Source organism: Rhipicephalus microplus, chromosome 10 (assembly GCF_043290135.1).
Source record: "Rhipicephalus microplus isolate Deutch F79 chromosome 10, USDA_Rmic, whole genome shotgun sequence".
NCBI lineage: Eukaryota > Metazoa > Arthropoda > Arachnida > Ixodida > Ixodidae > Rhipicephalus > Rhipicephalus microplus.
Genome location: NC_134709.1, coordinates 35,688,838 through 35,708,990, shown reverse-complemented (window position 1 = coordinate 35,708,990; position 20,153 = coordinate 35,688,838). Strand labels below are relative to the sequence as shown.

Sequence of the window (20,153 nt, the reverse complement as noted above, 5' to 3'; positions counted from 1 at the left end):
AGTTGGACTGATGTGACAATAACTACAATAAAAATGGAGCAAGCAGACGGTCAAATACATATATGAAAGGAAAATTATTTCATACATCACAGTACGGCAGGCCAATAGCCAGCGAAGCTCTTGTCAAGAGCTGCGCTTGCACGAGCGGCCTGCTGGGCCCAATCAAGCAGCAGCTAGAGCTATTTGGCCCTGCTTTAACCCGTCTTCAATGCTGACGCGTGCCTTCCACTGCCTAAACATGTATGGTATGGTAGTAATGCATGGGTCTATGACATGTGTGAACCTATCATGTGGCTGAGTTTTGGCGTGTTGACATGTGGCTGAGTGTTGGCATGTCTGAACGCCACAAACAGGTTTTTTGAGTCACGATTGCAGTGCTTGCAACATCGTGAAACTGAGTGGTTCGATGCAGCTAAACTAATGATGCCGCCAAGCAACAGCAATGAAATATGAAATGAGAGTCACTTTTGAAGATTTTTTTTTTTGGGGGGGGGGGGGGGGGACACTTGTTTGTGGGATATGCGGTCATACTTGATCGCGAGTTTTGTTGCAGCAAATTTGTTTGAAATTCGCGCTAGAAGTATCACAGCCCCGCTTATATTTAGCGCGTTATTTAAACGTAGTTAAATGTTAATTTCTGACATTAAAAACATTTTTTGCGCTTAGTTTTAAAAATCATTAGAGTACTCAAAGAAAGAGAAACAAACAATTGAAATAGTACCACGCGTGCTGCGGTTGTTGATTTGAACGTAATGGCGGCAGTTGTCACGCCGTAGCTGTTGCGGCGCATTTAAGAAAAAGTAGTGTTTGCGCTTGTGCAGTCGGCCCAGTAGTTCGCCGACAAAACTTGGCAACGACATGAAAGACTCGCTCGCCTATCGTTCATGCGAGCGCACCCTATCTCCAAGGTGAAGTCGGTGTAGTTCTGCTTTCTAATCTTCGTGCGGCGGCGCGGTGACTCCCACCCATACAAGTGCCAATACGTGCTGAAGTTCGTGCGATATACTCACGCGAGCCGGAGTCATGGGCGTCAAGGACTTGTGGGAGGTACTGTCACCCGTCGCCCGCAAGGTCCAGCTTGAGGACCTTCGGGGTAAACGACTGGCCGTCGATTTGAGTGGTTGGATAGTCGAAAGCGAGCAAATACGTGGCAAGATGCGCCAGCCCACGATTAGGTAAGCACTCGTGCTATTTTGCATGATATGACTGTGAACGTGAGGTCTATTGGTGTTTGCTTTTTTCAAGTTGTAAAACCAGCATTGAGTATCCCCAGCTGTACTAACTGCGTATGTGACAGGATCTTGTTGGTATTGTACGGTGCGCCATTACCAAATCGTCATCGACACCACGTTGTATTCGGTTGCGAAGCTGATACTGAGCTGACGCTGGAAGTGATGGCCATTGACTTTTGCAACGAAAATGTGGGCACTTTAATTGAGTGCGATCAGATATGTGCCGAAGGCTACGACGTCGGCAACCTCATCAGTGCGGACAGGCGTCGTAGCGGTTTCATGGCCGAGTACTTTATAAAGCCTCCCGTCAGCGTGCTGTTGACGCTGCCTTGCCCGACGGAACTGAGTTGCGTAGCTGTCGGCCTGACCCGCGGCCCCGTCAGACTGACCGGGTTCGAGATTTGGGTGTCGCAATCCGGTGTCGGCGACGCTACGTCGCCTCCGGTGCGAGACGACTTCGTTCTGATCGGCAAAAAATTCGGAGCCACGGGCGAAGAAGTCGTTCGACTGCGCAACAGGTGCTACGTTCCGCGGGGGCCGTTCGCGAGTCTTATGCGAGACGGCGGGGCGCCTTCGTTCGCGTACGAGTCGCGCGGAACGGGTGAAACACTTAGGACTACCTACTGCAAACACGTCTGCCGGTTGAAGTTGAAACTTATCTGCGCCATGGGCAGCGCCTCGATCGGTCTAGGCTTCTTGCAAGTCTGGGGCCAACCCATGACTTCCCTCTGCAGCCTAGCTGCCCAAGAGGATCTGATTCGCAAGTTTTTGAGCACTACGGACACCGCATCCCACTTCAACCGTGATCGTTCGGTCACAGACCAGTGCCGCTCATCGCCTACGCCTACTGTTCCTGAGCAGGCGAAGTCGTTGCAAGGGAAGAGCGGTGGTGTGCAAGAAGGTGAAGGCTCCGCGCCCGAGTTTCACATACCGACAGACTTTCAGGACGCCTTGACTTTCGAGCTGATGACGCAGCCGGTTCTGCTACCGAGCGGCCAAGTAGTGGACCAGTCCACGTTGGATAAACACGTCGAGGCCGAGGAAAAGTGGGGTAGACCTGCCACTGATCCTTTCACCGGAATAACGCTCGCGGGTGCCAATTGCCCCAAAAGCCTGCCTGAACTCAAGAGCCGCATCGACCACTTCGTGGTTCGCAACTTGGAGAAACTGGGGAACATTCCGAGGACGCTGGGAAAAAGTCGCTGTGCAGGCGCAAAATCCTCCGGTCTAATTTCGCTGTCGTTTACCACCAACGAACGCTCATCGTCGTGTCGGGCCTTGAAAGATTCTACAGCATCTTCTAGTACCAGAGACGTACCTAGTTCATCACAGAACAGTCATAGACCGAACCAGTTCAAAACGTTTAACTCTAAAGGAACAACAGCTGGTATCACTAGACATGCAGGCAAATTTGACTCAGCAACTTCTTCCAATTCAAACTTGGTCTCTGGGCATTCTTTTCTAGACAATGTAGATCAGAGAGCGCTTCAGGGACTTCGGATGGATAGAGGTGCAATTTCAGTGACACCTCTTTCACCCACAACGTTGCCAACAGCCATGCCTGTACCACAGTCGACCAAACGACATACTGCATTCGAGCGGGCCACATCATCAAGCAGTACCAGGCAAAAGTTCGGAGAAAGTGTGAAACGAAAGACTGAATCCGAGGCGATAGATCTTGAGACTAAGCGACCGCGATGTGATCTCAAAACACATGAACAGCGTCTTGCTGACAGCCTGTCCAGTTCTCTGGCTGAAACACTGCAGATGATAAGAAACAGTGCTCAAAGAAAACCCAAAGTTAAAGAAATAGACAGTGACCTGTGCTGGGCATGTAGGACATCACAATCCACTCACCGTGTGCCGTGTGGCCATCATTTCTGTCGTGCCTGTTTAACGAGTGCAGTTAAAAATGGACAATGTACGTGTGGTGGGCTATTTGAGTCATCAGAAGTCGTTAGGGTACACTGTTGTCAATAGAATCTAAAGTGAGACTTTATTTATGCATACGTTTGATCGTGTATGAAGTGTTTTTTGTTGACTGCAATTTGTACTTAATGTATTTGTAATAATATTATTGTGCAGAACCCTGCCTACCCATGTTGTACTGTATATTGTAAATGAAGGCTGATATTGCTTTTTATTTGATTACTGGTGTCATGAAATTATCATTCTATTCATTTGATTGCAATTAGTCACTCAGTCATTCTGAGTCTATCTTCAAAGCAGTACTTTAAATGCTGTAAATATTCTGCAGTGCTTTCTGAACACAATAAATAAAAGTGACTAATAAGTAGCTTTGCATTTAGATCTTCATTCAAAAGACCGTGTGCTTTGTATTCCTACTTCGACTTTTTTCATTACTTACCTGTTTAATTACTATTTTGTTTCCTGTGAAGGCAATGGCCGTGAACTGAAATTATAGCTATGGATAATGGCACTATCTGATAATCAAGAAAGATATGGTATCTTTTTTTACCAAAATATACAATATCATACCACTGTGCACTCACTAGCTTTGTATATTCAGTGGTGACTGTTCAACAGACAATGACAAATAGACACTGACATTCGAGGTCAGGAATATGTGGAAGCTGAGAATAACAAAGAGCTGAGCCAATTTGTAAGCATTCTAAAAGACAGGGCATTCAAATATGGACTAAATAAAGAATGGGATTCAATATCTAGACATTTCCTTAACAGTTCAGAAAAACCACATATAATGGCAGTATTCAGCTAGATTCTTAAAACCACTATTAAACTTTGTTTAAGCAGTGTAAAGTTTGAAAAAAAAAAATGGTATAGCTATATCATGCCTTAAGTCTTCCCTCACCAGGTCGTGTGAGCACGAAATGAGTGCCACTTTTCGTGCACAAGTTATGCACCTTTTATATGTAGGTTATCCTTGCCTTGCAGTATGCCACTATGGTTGAACGTTTAAACAAGTCGGTTTTGTTAGGTCCAAGCACGGTTGCAGAAAACGATAGGATTATGTGCCATAGGTATTCTTTCTTTACAGTAATTATGTATCTTGCAGTTCAAAGAAAGTGGGAAGTAGATGCGGTGTTAATGTTGCTTTTATGGCTGCTAATAAGCTAGATAAGGTTCCTGCCCCTCGGCCGAAAATTAATTTGCGAGTAGCAGGCAAGAAGCAGACCAACATATCTTCAGTAAAACACTCCAACAAATTTACCAATTGGTGTAAGGTGTTGTGTATAAGATTCCTTTTGGCTGTGGCTGCTTCTTCGTAGGGCGTATGGGCCATTGCATTAACCAAACGTTATTGAAACATCAGAGATCACTAGCCAGAGGCTCTCCTTCCAATCTTTCTTTACATTGCAAAGAGGGTAAGTGTATGCCGAAGCGCGGTGACTGTGCGATCTTGCACCGGCACAGGAATGAACAAATGCGTTTGATGATGGAAATCTAATGCCTAGCAGTTATATCACGTAGACCCGCACGCATGTCATGTTGATAGGTTCGCCTAATGCGTGGGTATGCGCAGATAAGTTTTCGTTCCTTTTTTCTTTTCCATAAGTGGGCGCTCTTGCAGTTGTTAGTCTGCATCTGTGGTGTCTTGACTTTTTTCTTGTGTCCGTATCTGCATGTCCTGTCTTTTGTATGAAAGCACGGCATAATGGCTGGTGTTACTTGGGCATTGCTTTTTGTTGAAAGTGCTATTCTATATTAACAAAGGATAAGAGTGACAGCTTGGTATAATTAGTCATTAACAAGAAGCAATGCAGTGATTGCTTGGCAGCGTCCTGTATTTTAGCGAGGCAGCACATATTGCCACCCCCTCATTGCTCGGCGTTTTCGATGTCACAGCATGGTAACCTGATTTCTTGTGGGTGTCACTGGTGGCAACTTTTCAAAAATTTTTATGTAAGCAAGGACAGTAAAATGCAATGATGTGGCCAGAAATACAATTGGATATTAACTGAGAAAACATACAAAGGCTTATAAAAAAAAGGAACTGAGCAAAGCAAATACAGTGTGAATAAAGAACACAAGTACCTCACAGTAACAAAAAAAAAAAAATTGTACAGTCATGCGGAAATATGATCAGTCTTTGAATGCTACATTGTTTAGGGGAGCTGGTTCAAATCAACCCAACTTTTTCTTTTTTGCGAAAAAAAACTATATGCTACAGTTTTCTATTGCAAGATACACACTTTCTGCATGTAGTTACCAGTGAAGGAGATGCATAGTTTACTCCTTGTTAAAAGCATTGAAAGGTATCATTTGCTATGAAATGCTTTGTTCAACAAAGCATTTTATCACAACTGGCACCTTCAAGTTCTCTTATCCAACTAGGCCTAGACAGCTGCTAGCATGTAAGAAAAGGCTACGCTCTGACTTCGTCCAGGAATATGTTGCATGTGTGGAGATAACCAAGTCACGCAAAACCGGAGGAGAAATTGTGTGTCACTGCAACTCGGTCACTTATAGTGACACTGCGTAAATTCCAGACACATGAAACTTATTCAAGAAGCAGGTGAATAGATGTTGTTTATAGTCAAACATTGAGTGCAGAGCACTTTGGGGGGGGGGGGGGGGGTGCAGGCTGTATGTCATCATCATGGTTATAGCATTGCCATCCTGTAATGCACTCGCACCAAGGAAAAGTCCTCCTCTGGTTCTTCGGGAGCCTTGATGATGATCTCAATGCAGGCACAGGCACATATGAAAGAAGTCATCTGTAGCATATTGAGCATGCTCTTGAGCCAAAAAGATATCTTCTTCCTCTTGCTCTTGGAGTGCCTTGACAATGATACTAAGTACAGAACACATTAAATAATCACCAGTATAAAAAAATGAGGTAGGGGGAGAAATAAATAGGGGAAAAAGACGAAAAAACTGACAAATACAAAAACATTGAACACTGAAGGGGAAGTCATCTTACTCACTTCTGTCTAATTCTTTGTTTCTTAGCCGATCCTCCAGAGTAGGTGTGAGCCATACATATAGATCATCATTAAACACTGCTTGGCCAATCCCTCTAAGTGGGTGTGAGCCATACATATAGATCATCATCGTTTAATCACTGCTTGGCCAATCCCCATAAGTGGGTATGAGCCGTGTTACAGGCCTCATCATCATCATCCCCACTACGTTCAGGCTTGACACCACCTGTGTGAAACTGGCTTAGCTTTAAATGAATGTGCTACCAAGGAGCAGTTCGTTTTTTACAGCGTGAGCTGCTATAAGCTCGCAACAACAATCACTTTGAATCACAATGTCGTCCACTGTTGTTATCCATCGCGCAACACGAGAGAAAAGATCGGGGTTCAAGCTGCAATCAAATTCGGGCATTATGCTTGGCAATCATGTATTTGTACCATAAAGTTCCTTAGAAAAAGACCCCATACAGGCATTATGTTGGGGGGGGGGGGGGGGGAGAAATCCCATTGCAAAAAATAATATGGCGTGCCAATCCATACAGTGGCATCTGGCATCACACCGTGTGAATTGTTATAATGAACGGGTGGTTCAAAGCTGCCCATTCATTACAAAAAGTGCCTGCATAATTCATCGTTATCAACAGCAGCCACAGCATCAACCAAGTGTGCAGCTGGGTAGATTGATTGATTGATATGTGGGGTTTAACGTCCCAAAACCACTATATGATTATGAGAGACGCCGTAGTGGAGGGCTCCGGAAATTTAGACCACCTGGGGTTCTTTAACGTGCACCCAAATCTGAGCACACGGGCCTACAACATTTCCGCCTCCATTGTGCACCTGGGTAGGTACTACACATGTTGCTTTATGAATGCGTAGGTGGCACATTGCTACATCACAAAATTTTATGCTTTATGGCATCGTGGGTACTCCGCAAATGTACTTGCACAAGGCACCCCCAAAGGAATTTTTATTGGCTTTGAAAGCTGCTCTCACATCTTAAGCTGTGAATGTACTGCATCTTCTGTTCAGGCCTGGTGTTCTTTTTTTTCCTAACTTCTGCCCAGCCTTTGCTGTAATTGAATCTTATTAATTAGATACCAGAAGATTTGATGGTCTTGTGGAATAGATATTGACGGAGAGGACTCGACGCCCCTGCCAATCATGCATGATTTTGTCATGGAAGCTCACCTTGACTATACCTCCAGTGTGTACAATGTTGCCTGCTTCTGTTTTTCTTTGATACATGAAGAAACCTGTTTTTCCGCTGTAACAAGCTGCTTGGCTATGGGATCAAGCTGGTTTTTGTGCTCGAGGGCACAGCTCCAGAAGTAAAGGAGGAAACGCTGTCGCAGAGGAACCAGGCACGTGGTGCTGAAGGTTCCAGTGGTGGGCTGCTCATGAGACGTCGTGGAGGGCTCCAGGCCATTTCGAGTCAGGCAAGTAGCTCGAAGATATAGGCCAAGCTGGAACCAGAATGAAAATTGTGCTGTGACTGAAAGTAGTACAAAGTGGCCTTCTTTCCTTTTTTTTACAGCTACCAACATGTCTCTTAAGTTGAACCACTTTCTAAGGGACATCCCGGCCGCGGCAGCCGCATTTTCGATAGAGGCAAAGATGCTTGAGGCCCGTGCACTTGGATTTAGGCGCACTTTAAAGAAACTCAGATGGTTGAAATATTAGGAGCCCTCTACTGCGGCATCTCTCATAATCATATGCTAGTTGTGGGACGTTAAACACCAACAATATTATCATCATTATAAGAGACATGCACTGGTGTTCTTGTCCCTTGTGAGGTGTTTCTTATAAGGAGGGTACCATCTCCTCATTTCCTGATCAGCTTCTATTTCGATGTAGGCACACTAGTGTCCTTTGTAACCTTATGTCAGCGCCTCTTACAAAGCGGTTCAACTGTACCTGATGTTATTGGTCAGTGTTCCTTGTGACAACTAGGAGCGAATAAGAAAACGAAAAAAGTACTATTTTCAAACAATTTTGAGCTGGAATGATTATCGTTAAAGTCTAGCTGGGTCTCCGGTATAAAATCCACCTTTTTAGGGCATGCTGTACTTAAAAAAGAAACAAGCACCTTAAACCAGTTTTTCCTCTTGTTTATCTCAAAGAGAGGGCCGTGACTCAATCAGGTGTGATGCCTTAGGTATAAAAATGATAGTCTAGTGGTTGTGCAGCATACTGCTTCTCAAGAAGTTTGCACACTATCCGACACCACAAGGAGAAAAGAATGTTTCATATTTGCTGCCATATTCATAAGTGGCACTGGCTGGCGCTCCATGGATTGCACTGACATAATATGCTTGTATAAAAGCGTGACATACTTTTTATGATTTACATAATTTTATGTCTTATTAGAGCTGACCATTTATTGCCTGCTGCTATGTAGTCATTCTCTTGCATGCTTGAACTTCATCACACTTATTTATCACTGTATAAATTATTAACTAAGTTTTGTTGTTATATAACTATGAGATACCTATAGATTATGTGACATTTTGTTAACCCCCTATGCTATGTGGGCTTGTAGGGTACTTTTAATTAATTAACAATTAATTAATAAAATTGTACTCTGACGGTGTGAACAAGGTAGCAGCCGCGGCCACCTTTCAGTTGTCATAATCTCATAACTATACTTCAATAAAAAAGAACTACAACTGATGTCTGTCATGCTTTCTTTGGCTTTGTGCTTGCTTGATTGCTTTCAGAGAATTTAGACATTTAAATTTTCTTTCTTTGACCTGTCAGTAACATGCAGTGACTTAACATTTACTTTGTTGTCATTGCAGTGCAGAGAGCTGCTTGATGCCCTGGGTCTCCCGTGTGTACAAAGCGCAGGTGAAGCTGAGGGTACTTGTGCCTTCCTCGACAAGAACGGGGTAAGCTATCGTTTTTGTATCATTTTTGTCCATGTTTTCTTATGCAGAGCAATGCTCCTAAAGTAAATTGCAGTGATGAGCTTGTGCCTGAACTGAAGATTGATGGCTATTTACCAAGGACACTCATTTTGAACCACATTTTCATAGGGTCTGAGAAGAAAGGTGCAGTAAAATTGGCAGACGGGCATACGGTGGATGAAATTTCTGGGAGGACACTGGAATCTATGTAGAAGGCAATGCAATTCAACATTGTAGCCTCCAAATTTCTGATGTCAGGCATACCACATCGCTTTCTGTAGCACAGTTCACATAAACCAAAGTTCTTTATTATTTGTGAAAGAATCTTACATTCATTATGCAATGGTTGCAGGATGATGGTACTAGTCTAACCTATTCTTCTAATGGCATGAATTTCAGCATGCGCAGTCAACCAGTTCCCAGCCTTGTCATGGTAACGCTAAGTGCTGAAATTTTCTTTAGCACCTGTACTTCTCGTCATCACATTGTTTGTCTCAGCGCAGTAATACCGATACTTAAAGGAAAACTAAAGTCAAATAACAATTTACGTCAAAGTAAAGCTCAATTTATAACAACATCTAAAATGACAGTACTATCAACAGCAGTGCCCTACTTACTGAGAAATTAATGTAAATCCAAGAGAACACATGCGCTGCAGTAGCACATTCTCAAAATGATCTCGGTAACATCAGACAAACAGCCTACAATTAATAACTAGTAATCGATCTAGCTCCACTAAATTAAGAACCTTCCGTACATCAAGAGACGCAATAAAATGCTGCTTGATTGTTTCTGTTTGATTAATAGAAAAAAGAACCGCCGGGCGTTACTAATGGGGAATGGCACGAGTGGTTCAAAAGTTTAATTTTTGCGTGGTCAAACTAGACAGGTCGTGCCATCTAGCACGGCCCAGTTGAACCAAAATACGTCTGCAATCTCGGAGCCAATGGTGGTAAATTTATCAATGGCCATTGTTGCTGCTGTGGCTCCCGCTGCTTTCGGTCTGCTGCTACTAGCGCAGTAAAGCCGGGCAACGATGTGCGTGGCAACAGGGACGCAAGTCGGTCCTGTCGGTCCGCTTCTTGGGGCGAGTAATTTGAAGTGCGCCAACCCGATGCGGACCACTAAGACGTGATTTTATTACAAAATAGGCCCTTCCTTGGCACAAAAGTAACACTGCAAGGTTTCTGGACCGCTATTTCAACAATCAACATCGACTTAATAATTGCCTTCAGTGTTCCCTTAAGATATTTTTCTGGCTTCATGCTATGTCTGTGAGATTACTGAGATTAGGCAAAGAGCGTTTCATCATTTGGGGACGCGCAAGAGTGGTTTTTGAACGTTTGCTTGGGCAGGTGTACTTTCACTTGTGTACCAACAAAGTTGCTTCTGGTACTCTTCATATGATTTGCTGTTCAGTTGAGGTTTTATAATAGACACACGCCGGGAAACAGCTCCCGTCTCTGAGGCACCTCTTATTAGTAGGTACCACATTCTGGCTTTATGGTAAAACCCTATTTTAATGTAAGTACACCAGTGTGTCTCTCACCCAGCTGTCTTTCTTAAAGTAATTCAACTTTATATTCACTTTATGTCTGGTGTGATGCAACCATTACCTTGGTGAGTTGAAAGGTAATCGTCAACTAAAGTGTTCATTAAAATAAAATGAGGAAATACTGCACAAACATTCTTACATTAACAGAAGCGCTCTTGCAATGGCAAAGCTCATTTCACATTTAGCATTATTGTTTTGGTGCTGCAATCCTTTCTAACTGGGTACAAGGGGGACAGTGGCAATGACTTAAATTGCAATTTAGGAAGTGCGAACTCCGAACTCATTACTTTTTTTTTCTATTTTTTTTTTCGAGTTTTCTTGGTCTTGCGACCTTTGCTGTTTGGCTCAGATTGACGTGAACTCGTTTGTTCAAGTCTCGTGCTTTTCGTCTTTGCAGATGGTGGATGGCTGCATCACAGAAGACGGCGATGCATTTCTCTACGGGGCCAAGACAGTCTACCGGAAGCTCTGCATGGAAGACAAGGTATAATCCCGTGTGCAGCACTGCGAGATACAACAGGCGGCGATTGTACTACTAATGTCCGATTGAAAATGTACTCTTGAACTGGCTACAGCGTTTCACAAAGCAAACGGAAGTGTGACGAGATGGTATGTACAAAACAGAAAGGGTTGCGTGCGTGATAAAGGGCATGCCAGAGAAGGATTTGCTATTCACATGTATTGGGCAGCACCGCTCCATGAGAAGCTCACTGTGGAAAGCATTTTAACTCTGAACAGGGAGGACCCACTAGACAATACTGATAACTGTAGCGCAAGAGTATAGTGGGAAAAAGATGAAACAACCTGAAAGCAAAAGAATAACGGACCTAACTTGTGAGTGATGTGCATTGTCAGTCTCCCCTTTGTCCTCCACAGGACATAGCCCTCTTCTGTCAATCTCTACTTATTCCTGCATTCTGTCGAGCATCATATCGTCTATGCCTGTGTGCAAGTGATAAACACTGAACACTTGGAGGGGAGCTCAGTGGAGGAAATAAGGAAACAAGAAATGCGGTGTGAAAAATTGCAACATCTCTAGTGACTGTCACTTGCTTTTGTCATCCATTTCTTGGTTAAGCAGTGCTATTGGTGGCTTGTCGTTGCGGCTTAGCGACTGAGGTCATGTTGTAATTCTATTCACAAGAATATGGGTTTGGTTGTTGGCCACAGCAGTCGCATTGTTCTAGAGTAAAACATAATAATGCCCACCTACTTAGAATTGCGTGCTCATCGAGCACGCCAAGTGGTTTTAACCAAGTTGTTGAAATTTTTCTGCAGTTCGTCACTATGAAGTGCCTAAAAATCATATTGTATCTTTTTATTGAAAAGTGTTGTTAATATGAGCTTTGGCAGTTTTTTAAATAAACTTGCTGAAAAAGTAGTGCACAATTTTCAGCGCTCTGTTGTAAGCCCTTGTAGGCAAGAAACGTTTTTTTGGTTAATTTTGAGATTTTTAATAAAAATATCTGCACTACCCAGAGAAGTGAAAATAACTGAACGTAGAAAAATATGCATATAGTTAGCGAAACAAATTTGACATATGTAGCTGTAATCTATTTTCTGTATTTCATCGCCAAAGTCGGGAAAAAAACAACAGCACAGCAAATAAGCGCGGCACTCCACCTCTTCGTCATTATTGATCTACTGTGCTTCCAAAATACTTTTTCCGGCAAAAACACTTGCGCATCTCTTTTTACTATGCATCAGGCAAAAATATTTGAAATTCTGAATGAAATTTAAGAGGTCAATTGGCCATGCATTGGTTCATCCTGCGTGGAACCATCCTGGCAGTGAAATAAATGGAGCCACAGATTTCAGTCCTCTTTTAAATCTTTTTTTTTTTTTTTGCTTTGGCCAGATTGGATCAGGAAAATTTCCGGACTCTTGTAATGCAAAGTGGAATACAGTGGAATTCATTTTTACTACTGAAGGAATACGTAGGCCCCAGCAGGAACAGTCAATATCTGTGAAGTTACATCAAGTTGATATATAAACTGTAAGGCGTCGTCGTAATCGGTTTTTCATTTTCGTGCATTATTTGGTTCCCGCAAGCATGTTCTCATGGTGAGAGCAGTGCTTTCGGCGTTCGTGGAAGGGTTGCTTTTTATGAGTGAAATAGATTTTGCTTGTCGACATTCTCTGTAACATTTCGTTGGCCAATACCACGCTGCTTGTCTTGCACAATCTTTCTCTTAGGATCCCCACGTTCTTTCCTACAAAATCTCGGACATTGAGAGCAAGCTGGGCCTGGATCGCGAAAAGCTCGTGGCACTGGCTGTGCTTTCCGGGTGCGACTACTTCTCTGGAGTCCGGAGCGTCGGCAAGGAAACGGCGCTAAAGTTGCTAAACAAGTTTGGACACGCCGGCTCCCTCGAAAGGTGAGAACTTTTAAAATCTGAACTCATCCGGTTCAAGACCCCATTCTGTTAAAGGAGGACCATGCAGACAATAATAAAACTGACATTGGACGTGCACCGTCAAACTTGACTTGAACGTGTCTGCCTAGGCTCGACTTCAACAAACACAGGTTATATTGATAGTGTCAAAAGATGAACACACCTAGCACAGTTAATGCAATTCAAATGCAAATTTTTTGAAAACTTTCAGAGAGAGCAATAAGTCAAATAAAATCATTTTGAATTGAAACTTCTCTTGCCTATGAACTCAATTGAAGGGTACATATAATTGAAATATTTACTTTTACACTTATCATGGCTCAATGTGATTAAGCATCTAGAACGTTATCTATTGGACCATTCTTAGTGAAGGTGATGTCTGGGTTTTTGGATGTCGTTACATGCCACCAGAGGATGCAGCTGAACAAAGTGAAACTCCACTGAATTCCACTATGCTGCCTTTTGAAAATCGGCAAAATGGGCAAACATTCTACAAAATTGGCATGAAATTTTCATTGGGCAGGTGTGGAAAGGTGCGATTAACAGTCTACGCGACGCAGTGCCTTCTGACAAAAAAAGGAGTTGGTAGACAGACACGCGTTAAAATCGGCCTCATCACTCAAGCTCTGATGGGCGAGGGGCCTTTAATGCAGGTTACGAGATTGGACGAGAGATTCAAAGTATTCCAAGCTTCAGGAGACTCTTGACACAAACTGCAAGAAGCCGTCACACTGTGGAAACTGCCAACACCTTGGTAAGTTACCGTTATTCATTTGCCCCTTTGCAGTATAACAACTCTTCCCACTTTCCGTTCCTTTTGGTTCGAAACTAAAAAACTCAGGGCTCGAGTAATAGAAATTTGCTTGCTCTTTCACTGATGATGCATAATTAGTGATAAAACGCACACATGAGTCGGCTGCGAGAGAATGTGTCCATCAGTGCCCGAACATGGACTGCCACAGCCATGTTGCATTGCGGGGCCTGACAATGGACTGCAAAAGATCAAAACAACTTCCCTGGTACACTCAATCAATCATTTAATCAATCAGTCCATCAATCAGTTTCTATAATGTATAAATTGGAGCTGTGCAAACAGCCGTATTTTGTGTGCAAAGTAAATTAGAGTAACAAAGTTTGAGTGCAAATCAAATCAAATCATTTTCAAATATTTGTCAAATATTTTCGGAATTTTTCGAAGCAAGCTTACAAAACAAAAGTTTGAGAAGATCTCTAAGCATATTGTAAGCTATACTACTAAAATTATTGCTCCACAACGCCATAACTTGGCACTGCCAATTTCAGCTCGTTGGAAAGAGCATTTATCGGTCTTTAATTGTCCCACTTCAGCTAGGTACTGTATTCAGAAAAAGCGTACAAAGAAGTACACCTTTTAAGTTCTTTTCGAGGCCTCCAGTTCACTGCATCTGCCATGTTACTCCAGCACACCTTGCCATTGGTCTGATCCTCTCTCGACATGAGGTCATGGCTGTAGAAAATCACGACTTAGTGTTGAATTCACACTTGTTATGTATTCACGGTTCAACGACCGCTCAGAAATATGGGCATGCGAATAGTGAAATTTTATGTCGAATCAAATTGGGATCCAATATTGACCGAAAGTACTGAATATCGAGTCTAATATCTTATAGTACATTTACCCAAAATGTGTTTCATCGCTTCTTACTGCCAGAGATATGGGAAATCATGTACACTATGGCGTAGTGACAGCATTATTCTGTGCTTTTTTGAGAGGAACATTTCTTTCAGCTTTTGTGGATGCCCAGTAATGCGAGACCACCGAGCACACTAAACGCCGATTTATTGTCATTATGTATATTTGCTATTTAAATCCATTATTTTTTGGAAGTATGAATACATTGAATGGTAAAACTGTTCAAATCAAATTCAATGGCAAATGCCGTTCAAGAATTATTCAAAAGTTCGAATTTTTTGTCACCTTTCATACTAATAAATTGGGGGAAGTAAATAAAGCTCACAACATTCTCTAAAGTTGAGAAGCACATGTGAGTAACATTAATACATCTAAATGTGAAGACAGTGGTTCTGAGAGACAAGTCTGCAATAATGCATTACGGACACATCCTCATTTCAGAGAAGTTGACGCCTGTTTTGAGGGAGACAGTAGCATAACAGAAAACCACGTGACGTGACGAAACATCAGGTCTGCTGGTTCACTTGATTCAGACTGCAATTTTGCTTGTACCAGGTACGCAAAAGATGCATCGTGTCGATGGGTGTGAAATGTGCTCCACCGAAGTGTTCTGCACAAAGTCTGTGGTCTGCAACTGCGTGTGCAAATGGCACAATGCAGAAGCTGTGAAAAGCCAATGGAAGATGGAGCTTGACGTACGAAAGAAGGCGCTGGACGAGTACGGCACGTTTCCTCCGGAAAACGTGAGTTTCCACGTGACGACTCTTTTTTTTTTTTTTTGCCATTCCAGTAGGTGCTGATTCTAACTGCCACAATCTTTACATATTGTAAGTAGTGCTTAGCGCAACTTGGTAATCCCTCAAATCACTCTTACAGTCACACACCCTTCCACTCAAAAAACACACACGACACAGTGCTTGTGTGTAAGCGCTGTGTGCGGTGTGTGTTTCTTGAGTAGAAGCGTGTGTGAACGCTAGAGTGTTTAAAGGGATTACCAAGTTGCGCTAAGTACACTCAAACTTCAACATAATAAACCCGGATATAACGAAGTAAATGTAAAATACCCTTGCAATAGTTATAGTGTTAGGAATATACTTTTATAGCAAATCTTCAGATATAGCAAACTTATTTCCTTGTTGCAGCTTCGTTATAACGAGGTTTACTTACAATATGACGAGTCACCAACTAGCCCAACAAGTTTTAATAAAGCGGTACCACTCCCTTAGGGTCCTTGCGTAGAAGTACTCTGTTAGGACAGTAGTAGTTGTGATCTTTCTCGGACACATCTTATTCTGCTACGGCATCCTTTGACGATCTACCTTTATTTTCTATGGCAAGCCTCGCTAGTCATTGCCGCACATTTACTACATACCGTACCTGCATGATTCTAGTGCTTCCTTGATTGTAACGTGCAGGTAGTTTTACATTTAAAAAATGTAAAAAATAGTTTAATGACAAGTTTGTAACAGTTGTAGTATTTGCAGCTATTGTAACGCCACAAATATTAGGGCTACACTTACGAGGAAAAAAATGTGCATTGGAATGGTGTAAATATGGTATATTTTATAACGCACTTTTCAATGACTGTTTTTAGCCCCCTTATAACAGCCATCCCTCAAGCACACTGTTCACAGACTAAAATGAGGCTAAAAATTGTAATGTAACGATGGGCATGTGCACTTTCTTGTGATCGCCGCGTCATGTTGGTGTGAATCTGGTCACTAAAGGGTACGTTGTATTTAGTGTAAAGGTTTACAAACTTTCTAGGCTTGTTCTGGCCTTGGTGAACTCCAGTGACTTTTCCAGAGGGCCATAACACCCCAAACTTGTTCTTTGACCCAAAGACAATTGTGAAAACGTCAGGCAGGGAGATGGGGCGGGGAGGTTGCTACGCGATAACACCTCTCAATGCTCCCCACCTCAGTTGGTTGAACCCCTTTATAAGAGGCAGTGACGTAAAAGACCAAGGGGTATAAGGAACACGAGTGTGTTTACATACAGCGAGTGTTGATAAGGAAATGCATACGTTGTGCTCCGCTTATAAGAGAAAGCTCGTATAAAAGACAAGAATTGCTCCCCAGTGCGTGTCTTTTATAAAGGTGTTCTACTGTATTAAAGCCTCTCGAATTGGAATACCGAAGGCAAACACCATTAATGTTGAACTCTCAATAATACATAGACATGCCATTTCCGCCTTACTTTGAAATGTCTTTGCACTAAAGAAAAAAGATTGGGGTTCCACGGCACACTGGACAAGCCATTGGGGTTCGCCAAGATCGGAAACTCTCTATAAGTCGCATAAAGTATCTGCCAAACATACATCGCACTCTTCAGGCACTGTGTGCTGTAAGCAGAGTGTTTACGTAAACAAAACACCGGATGTACAGAGGCCTGCACTATTTTTGCATAACAAAAAAGGAGGCATGTTAACCACAATGTGAAATCGCTGTTGGCCGATACACTGGTCTTAAAGCTAAGTCTAGATGCTCACTGAGCCCACAGCTGGCACAAAGCAATGCCTTTTGCATGTATAAAAGTGCTCGTTGCGTGTTTTGATTACAAAGTCGACACGGTACTGTGGAAAATGAGCGTGCATGAAAGCTGTACGACGTGAATGCGACATAAGTCATGAATAAAGTGCCGTGGCACCGGTTAATGTTGTTTGAACTGTTTTAAACACACAATATCATTTTTTATATCTAGAATCGCGGAACCGCTTCCCACACATGTGTTACAAACTGCGTTCAAGAGCACGAATCGCCAGCATTTCATGCGTTCTGGCACCACGGGTACACAAATCATGAGAGCTTCTTGGCACGCACCAGACGACGAATACTTAGTGCCGCTAACACGCGAGTCTCTCGCTACCGGCAGACACCTAATGTGCAGATGCGACACGTGAGGACTTCTTTAAAAGAAGAATGTGATGCATGTTTCTCGTCTAAAAAAATAAATGAGGCACCAGGGGGGAAGGGGGGTTCCATTTTTTTCTGGCCGCTCGCGGAACCATCAGGTGTCCTTCACGGAACCTCTGGATACAGATGTCTTTCACGAAACATCAGATGTCCTTCACGGAACCCTGAGTTGGGACAGGCTGGGACCATTGTGAGCCTTAAACATTCTGAGTAGTTGGTTCTCACAACTCATTGATTTCTATCTTTATGAGTCGAATTACGTTAAGCTGACTTTCTAACTTTCGTAATGCCCAGTATCGAAGCAGTAGTACATTCAGATCGTGAAGTAGTGACGACAGCCATATGATGCTCACCATGTCAGGTGTAGAGCAAGCATCAGAGATTATAGCTAGCTGACAGTGGGGTCTGATGAGGGCTTGGTGGCCTCTGGGTGCTTCTTGGTGTGATACTGGTGTGAACTTCTTGGAAGTACAAATAATCTGGATCAGAACCACGAGGAGCATACGAGTACAAGCGTATACTCTCGTCAGTACCTTGTGTCGTTCTTCGGATCACTTGCGCTCAATTTTTTTACATCTTTGTGAGATAAAGATGGGGGGGATCGCAGAAAAAAAAGCTGTCCCCCGGACAACTTGACTCCCCTGCAGTCCTTTGTATATTTGCTCGATTAACATGACAGGTCTGTGCAATACAGCTGCTTGAGCAAGCACCTAATCGTTCGCATGTTTGACATTGCATCATGTTTATGCTCAACAAGTTTCCAACACACACACATGCAGGTAATATCAGAGTTCCTGACCGAGCGGGACAACATCCAGTGCGTTGACAGCAACTGGCAATTTCCATCTGCAAAAAAATTTGAGGTGATTGTTGTTCACTAGTGTGTGCTAGTACTGTCTAGTTGCCTATTTGCCTGGAAGGCTTAGTAACCACTGTATATAGTGAATGTTTGAGCTACTAGGTAGTGAACCTTTTATAAGACAGCTTCTTTTTCATAGATTGTGACGAAGTATCGTTACACTTCTCGTAAATAGAAGTTTGCAAAAAAATTTCTTCTATGTATGTTTACGTCACAGGAATAATGTCTCAGGTTTGTGCTAAACAAACATCAATGTGATGCCTGCAAGAATCCAATTTCAGTGGTGCAGCAGTGAATATTTTTTCTGAACAGGTGTATTCATGTTATTGCACCCTTCGATAGCAAAGAAACCACTTTTACAAAGGGTTACTTGCAGATTAACGTACACCTGTTGATTCATTTGGACTATTCGAAATTTCCACTTTTTTAAATTTGAATTGATGTGAATTCAAATACTGTAATATTTGTTCGAATATTTAAAGTGCTCAAACATTCGCACTAGCCTAGTTAATTTGAAAGAACTAAAAATAGTCCTTGCATATGCTCGAGGTTCAGTGTAATGGCATTGCCATAACACAGTGTTGTCACTAGTGTAACTCAACGGCTGTCTTTCTTGTGAAGTATTTCATGTCCACCAAGATGGGCTGGGAGCTCGAAAAAAGCCGAGAAAAGCTGTTCCCTCTGTTGACCCGCTGCCATCTGGAGCAAGGTGGAAGCAGCTGCAAGGAAGTCACCTCGTTGAAACCCGTCAAGTAACGTGCTTTATACCGTGGAACCTTGTTGTAACAAACACTGATATAATGAATTATCAGTTATAGTGAACCAAATACAAAATTCATTTATTCATGCTTGTGTTTGATGGCATTCTTTGTTTAATAAAACCGAAAACATGGGAGAGACCACAATGTTGGCTGTAACGAAGAAACTTATCTTTCTCGAACTTGAAAGGTAGCATGAAAAGCAAAATAAATATTGATAGACAATTGATAGCCACTTATTTTGTAATTGTTCAAAAATGTGAAAATTTCGGTCAGCCAGCACAGAAAAAAAGTGCATTTTATTGGTTCCTCCACCCAATCAAAGTTTGGAATGTTGTTAGGACGTGGGTGCAGATCACCTCATTTATACTTAGGTTGAAGCCTAGAATAAGGTGTCATAGTATCTAGAATTTTTACAAAAGCCATATATACATTTTGGCAGAACAAGTTCTTATCTATACTTTTACAATTGATATCACATATATTTAACCAGTTTATGCTCCTAATGCTACTTCATTGTACAGTTAAACTCCCGTTATAAGAAACATTTACAAGGGCAACAATTCTTGTCTTTTATAAGGGGGTTCTCCTAATAGCAGGGTACAACAAATGGAGTTTTTTACCAACCCTCATTTCAATGTGAAGACACTGGTGTCTCTTACACCCAATTGTTTTGCATATAAGTGCCTTTATGAAGGCGTTCGACTGTAGTGAGTTTTCATTGTACCAGGAAAAATGTGTGTGTGAAGCCATGAAAGGTGTAGCGGCATTTTTTTTGCTTTGAACCTAACTGAAGTGTATTGAGATTAAGAGAAAGTTGAATAAATAGGACAAAAAAAGGTCATTGCTGGTGCAGAGCTAAGTTGTATGCGAGCACAATGTTGTATGCTTCCATGCATAATGGATACTAGCATTGCACATGTAGAATAGGCTACATAGTCTCGGAATAATTC

At 42.4% G+C, this 20,153-nt stretch overlaps 2 protein-coding genes across 3 annotated transcripts in view; both read left to right on the top strand.

Annotated features, from left to right (window-relative positions):
• The first annotated feature begins 747 nt into the window (after positions 1-747).
• The window catches only part of Gen (XPG-like endonuclease), a 25,644-nt gene continuing 6,238 nt past the window's right edge, over positions 748-20,153 (top strand). The window contains exons 1-9 of one of the 2 annotated variants that reach the window (XM_075875451.1): positions 748-1,175; positions 7,389-7,575; positions 8,938-9,027; positions 10,998-11,084; positions 12,797-12,978; positions 13,650-13,750; positions 15,224-15,411; positions 18,363-18,446; positions 19,064-19,194. In XM_075875451.1, coding sequence (XP_075731566.1) covers positions 1,024-1,175; positions 7,389-7,575; positions 8,938-9,027; positions 10,998-11,084; positions 12,797-12,978; positions 13,650-13,750; positions 15,224-15,411; positions 18,363-18,446; positions 19,064-19,194 — 1,202 coding nt within the window. In that variant the 5' untranslated portion in view covers positions 748-1,023. The other variant, XM_075875452.1, reaches the window with a different exon arrangement.
• On the top strand, positions 1,226-3,528 carry LOC119181177 (RING finger protein 37). The gene has a single exon (XM_037432360.2). The coding sequence runs from the start codon at positions 1,395-1,397 to the stop codon at positions 3,210-3,212; it is 1,818 nt and encodes a 605-aa protein (XP_037288257.2). The 5' UTR covers positions 1,226-1,394; the 3' UTR covers positions 3,213-3,528.

Excerpts from the sequence above, each read along its gene's own strand:
- LOC119181177 (XM_037432360.2), top strand. The coding sequence starts at position 1,395 with ATGGCCATTGACTTTTGCAACGAAAATGTGGGCACTTTAATTGAGTGC.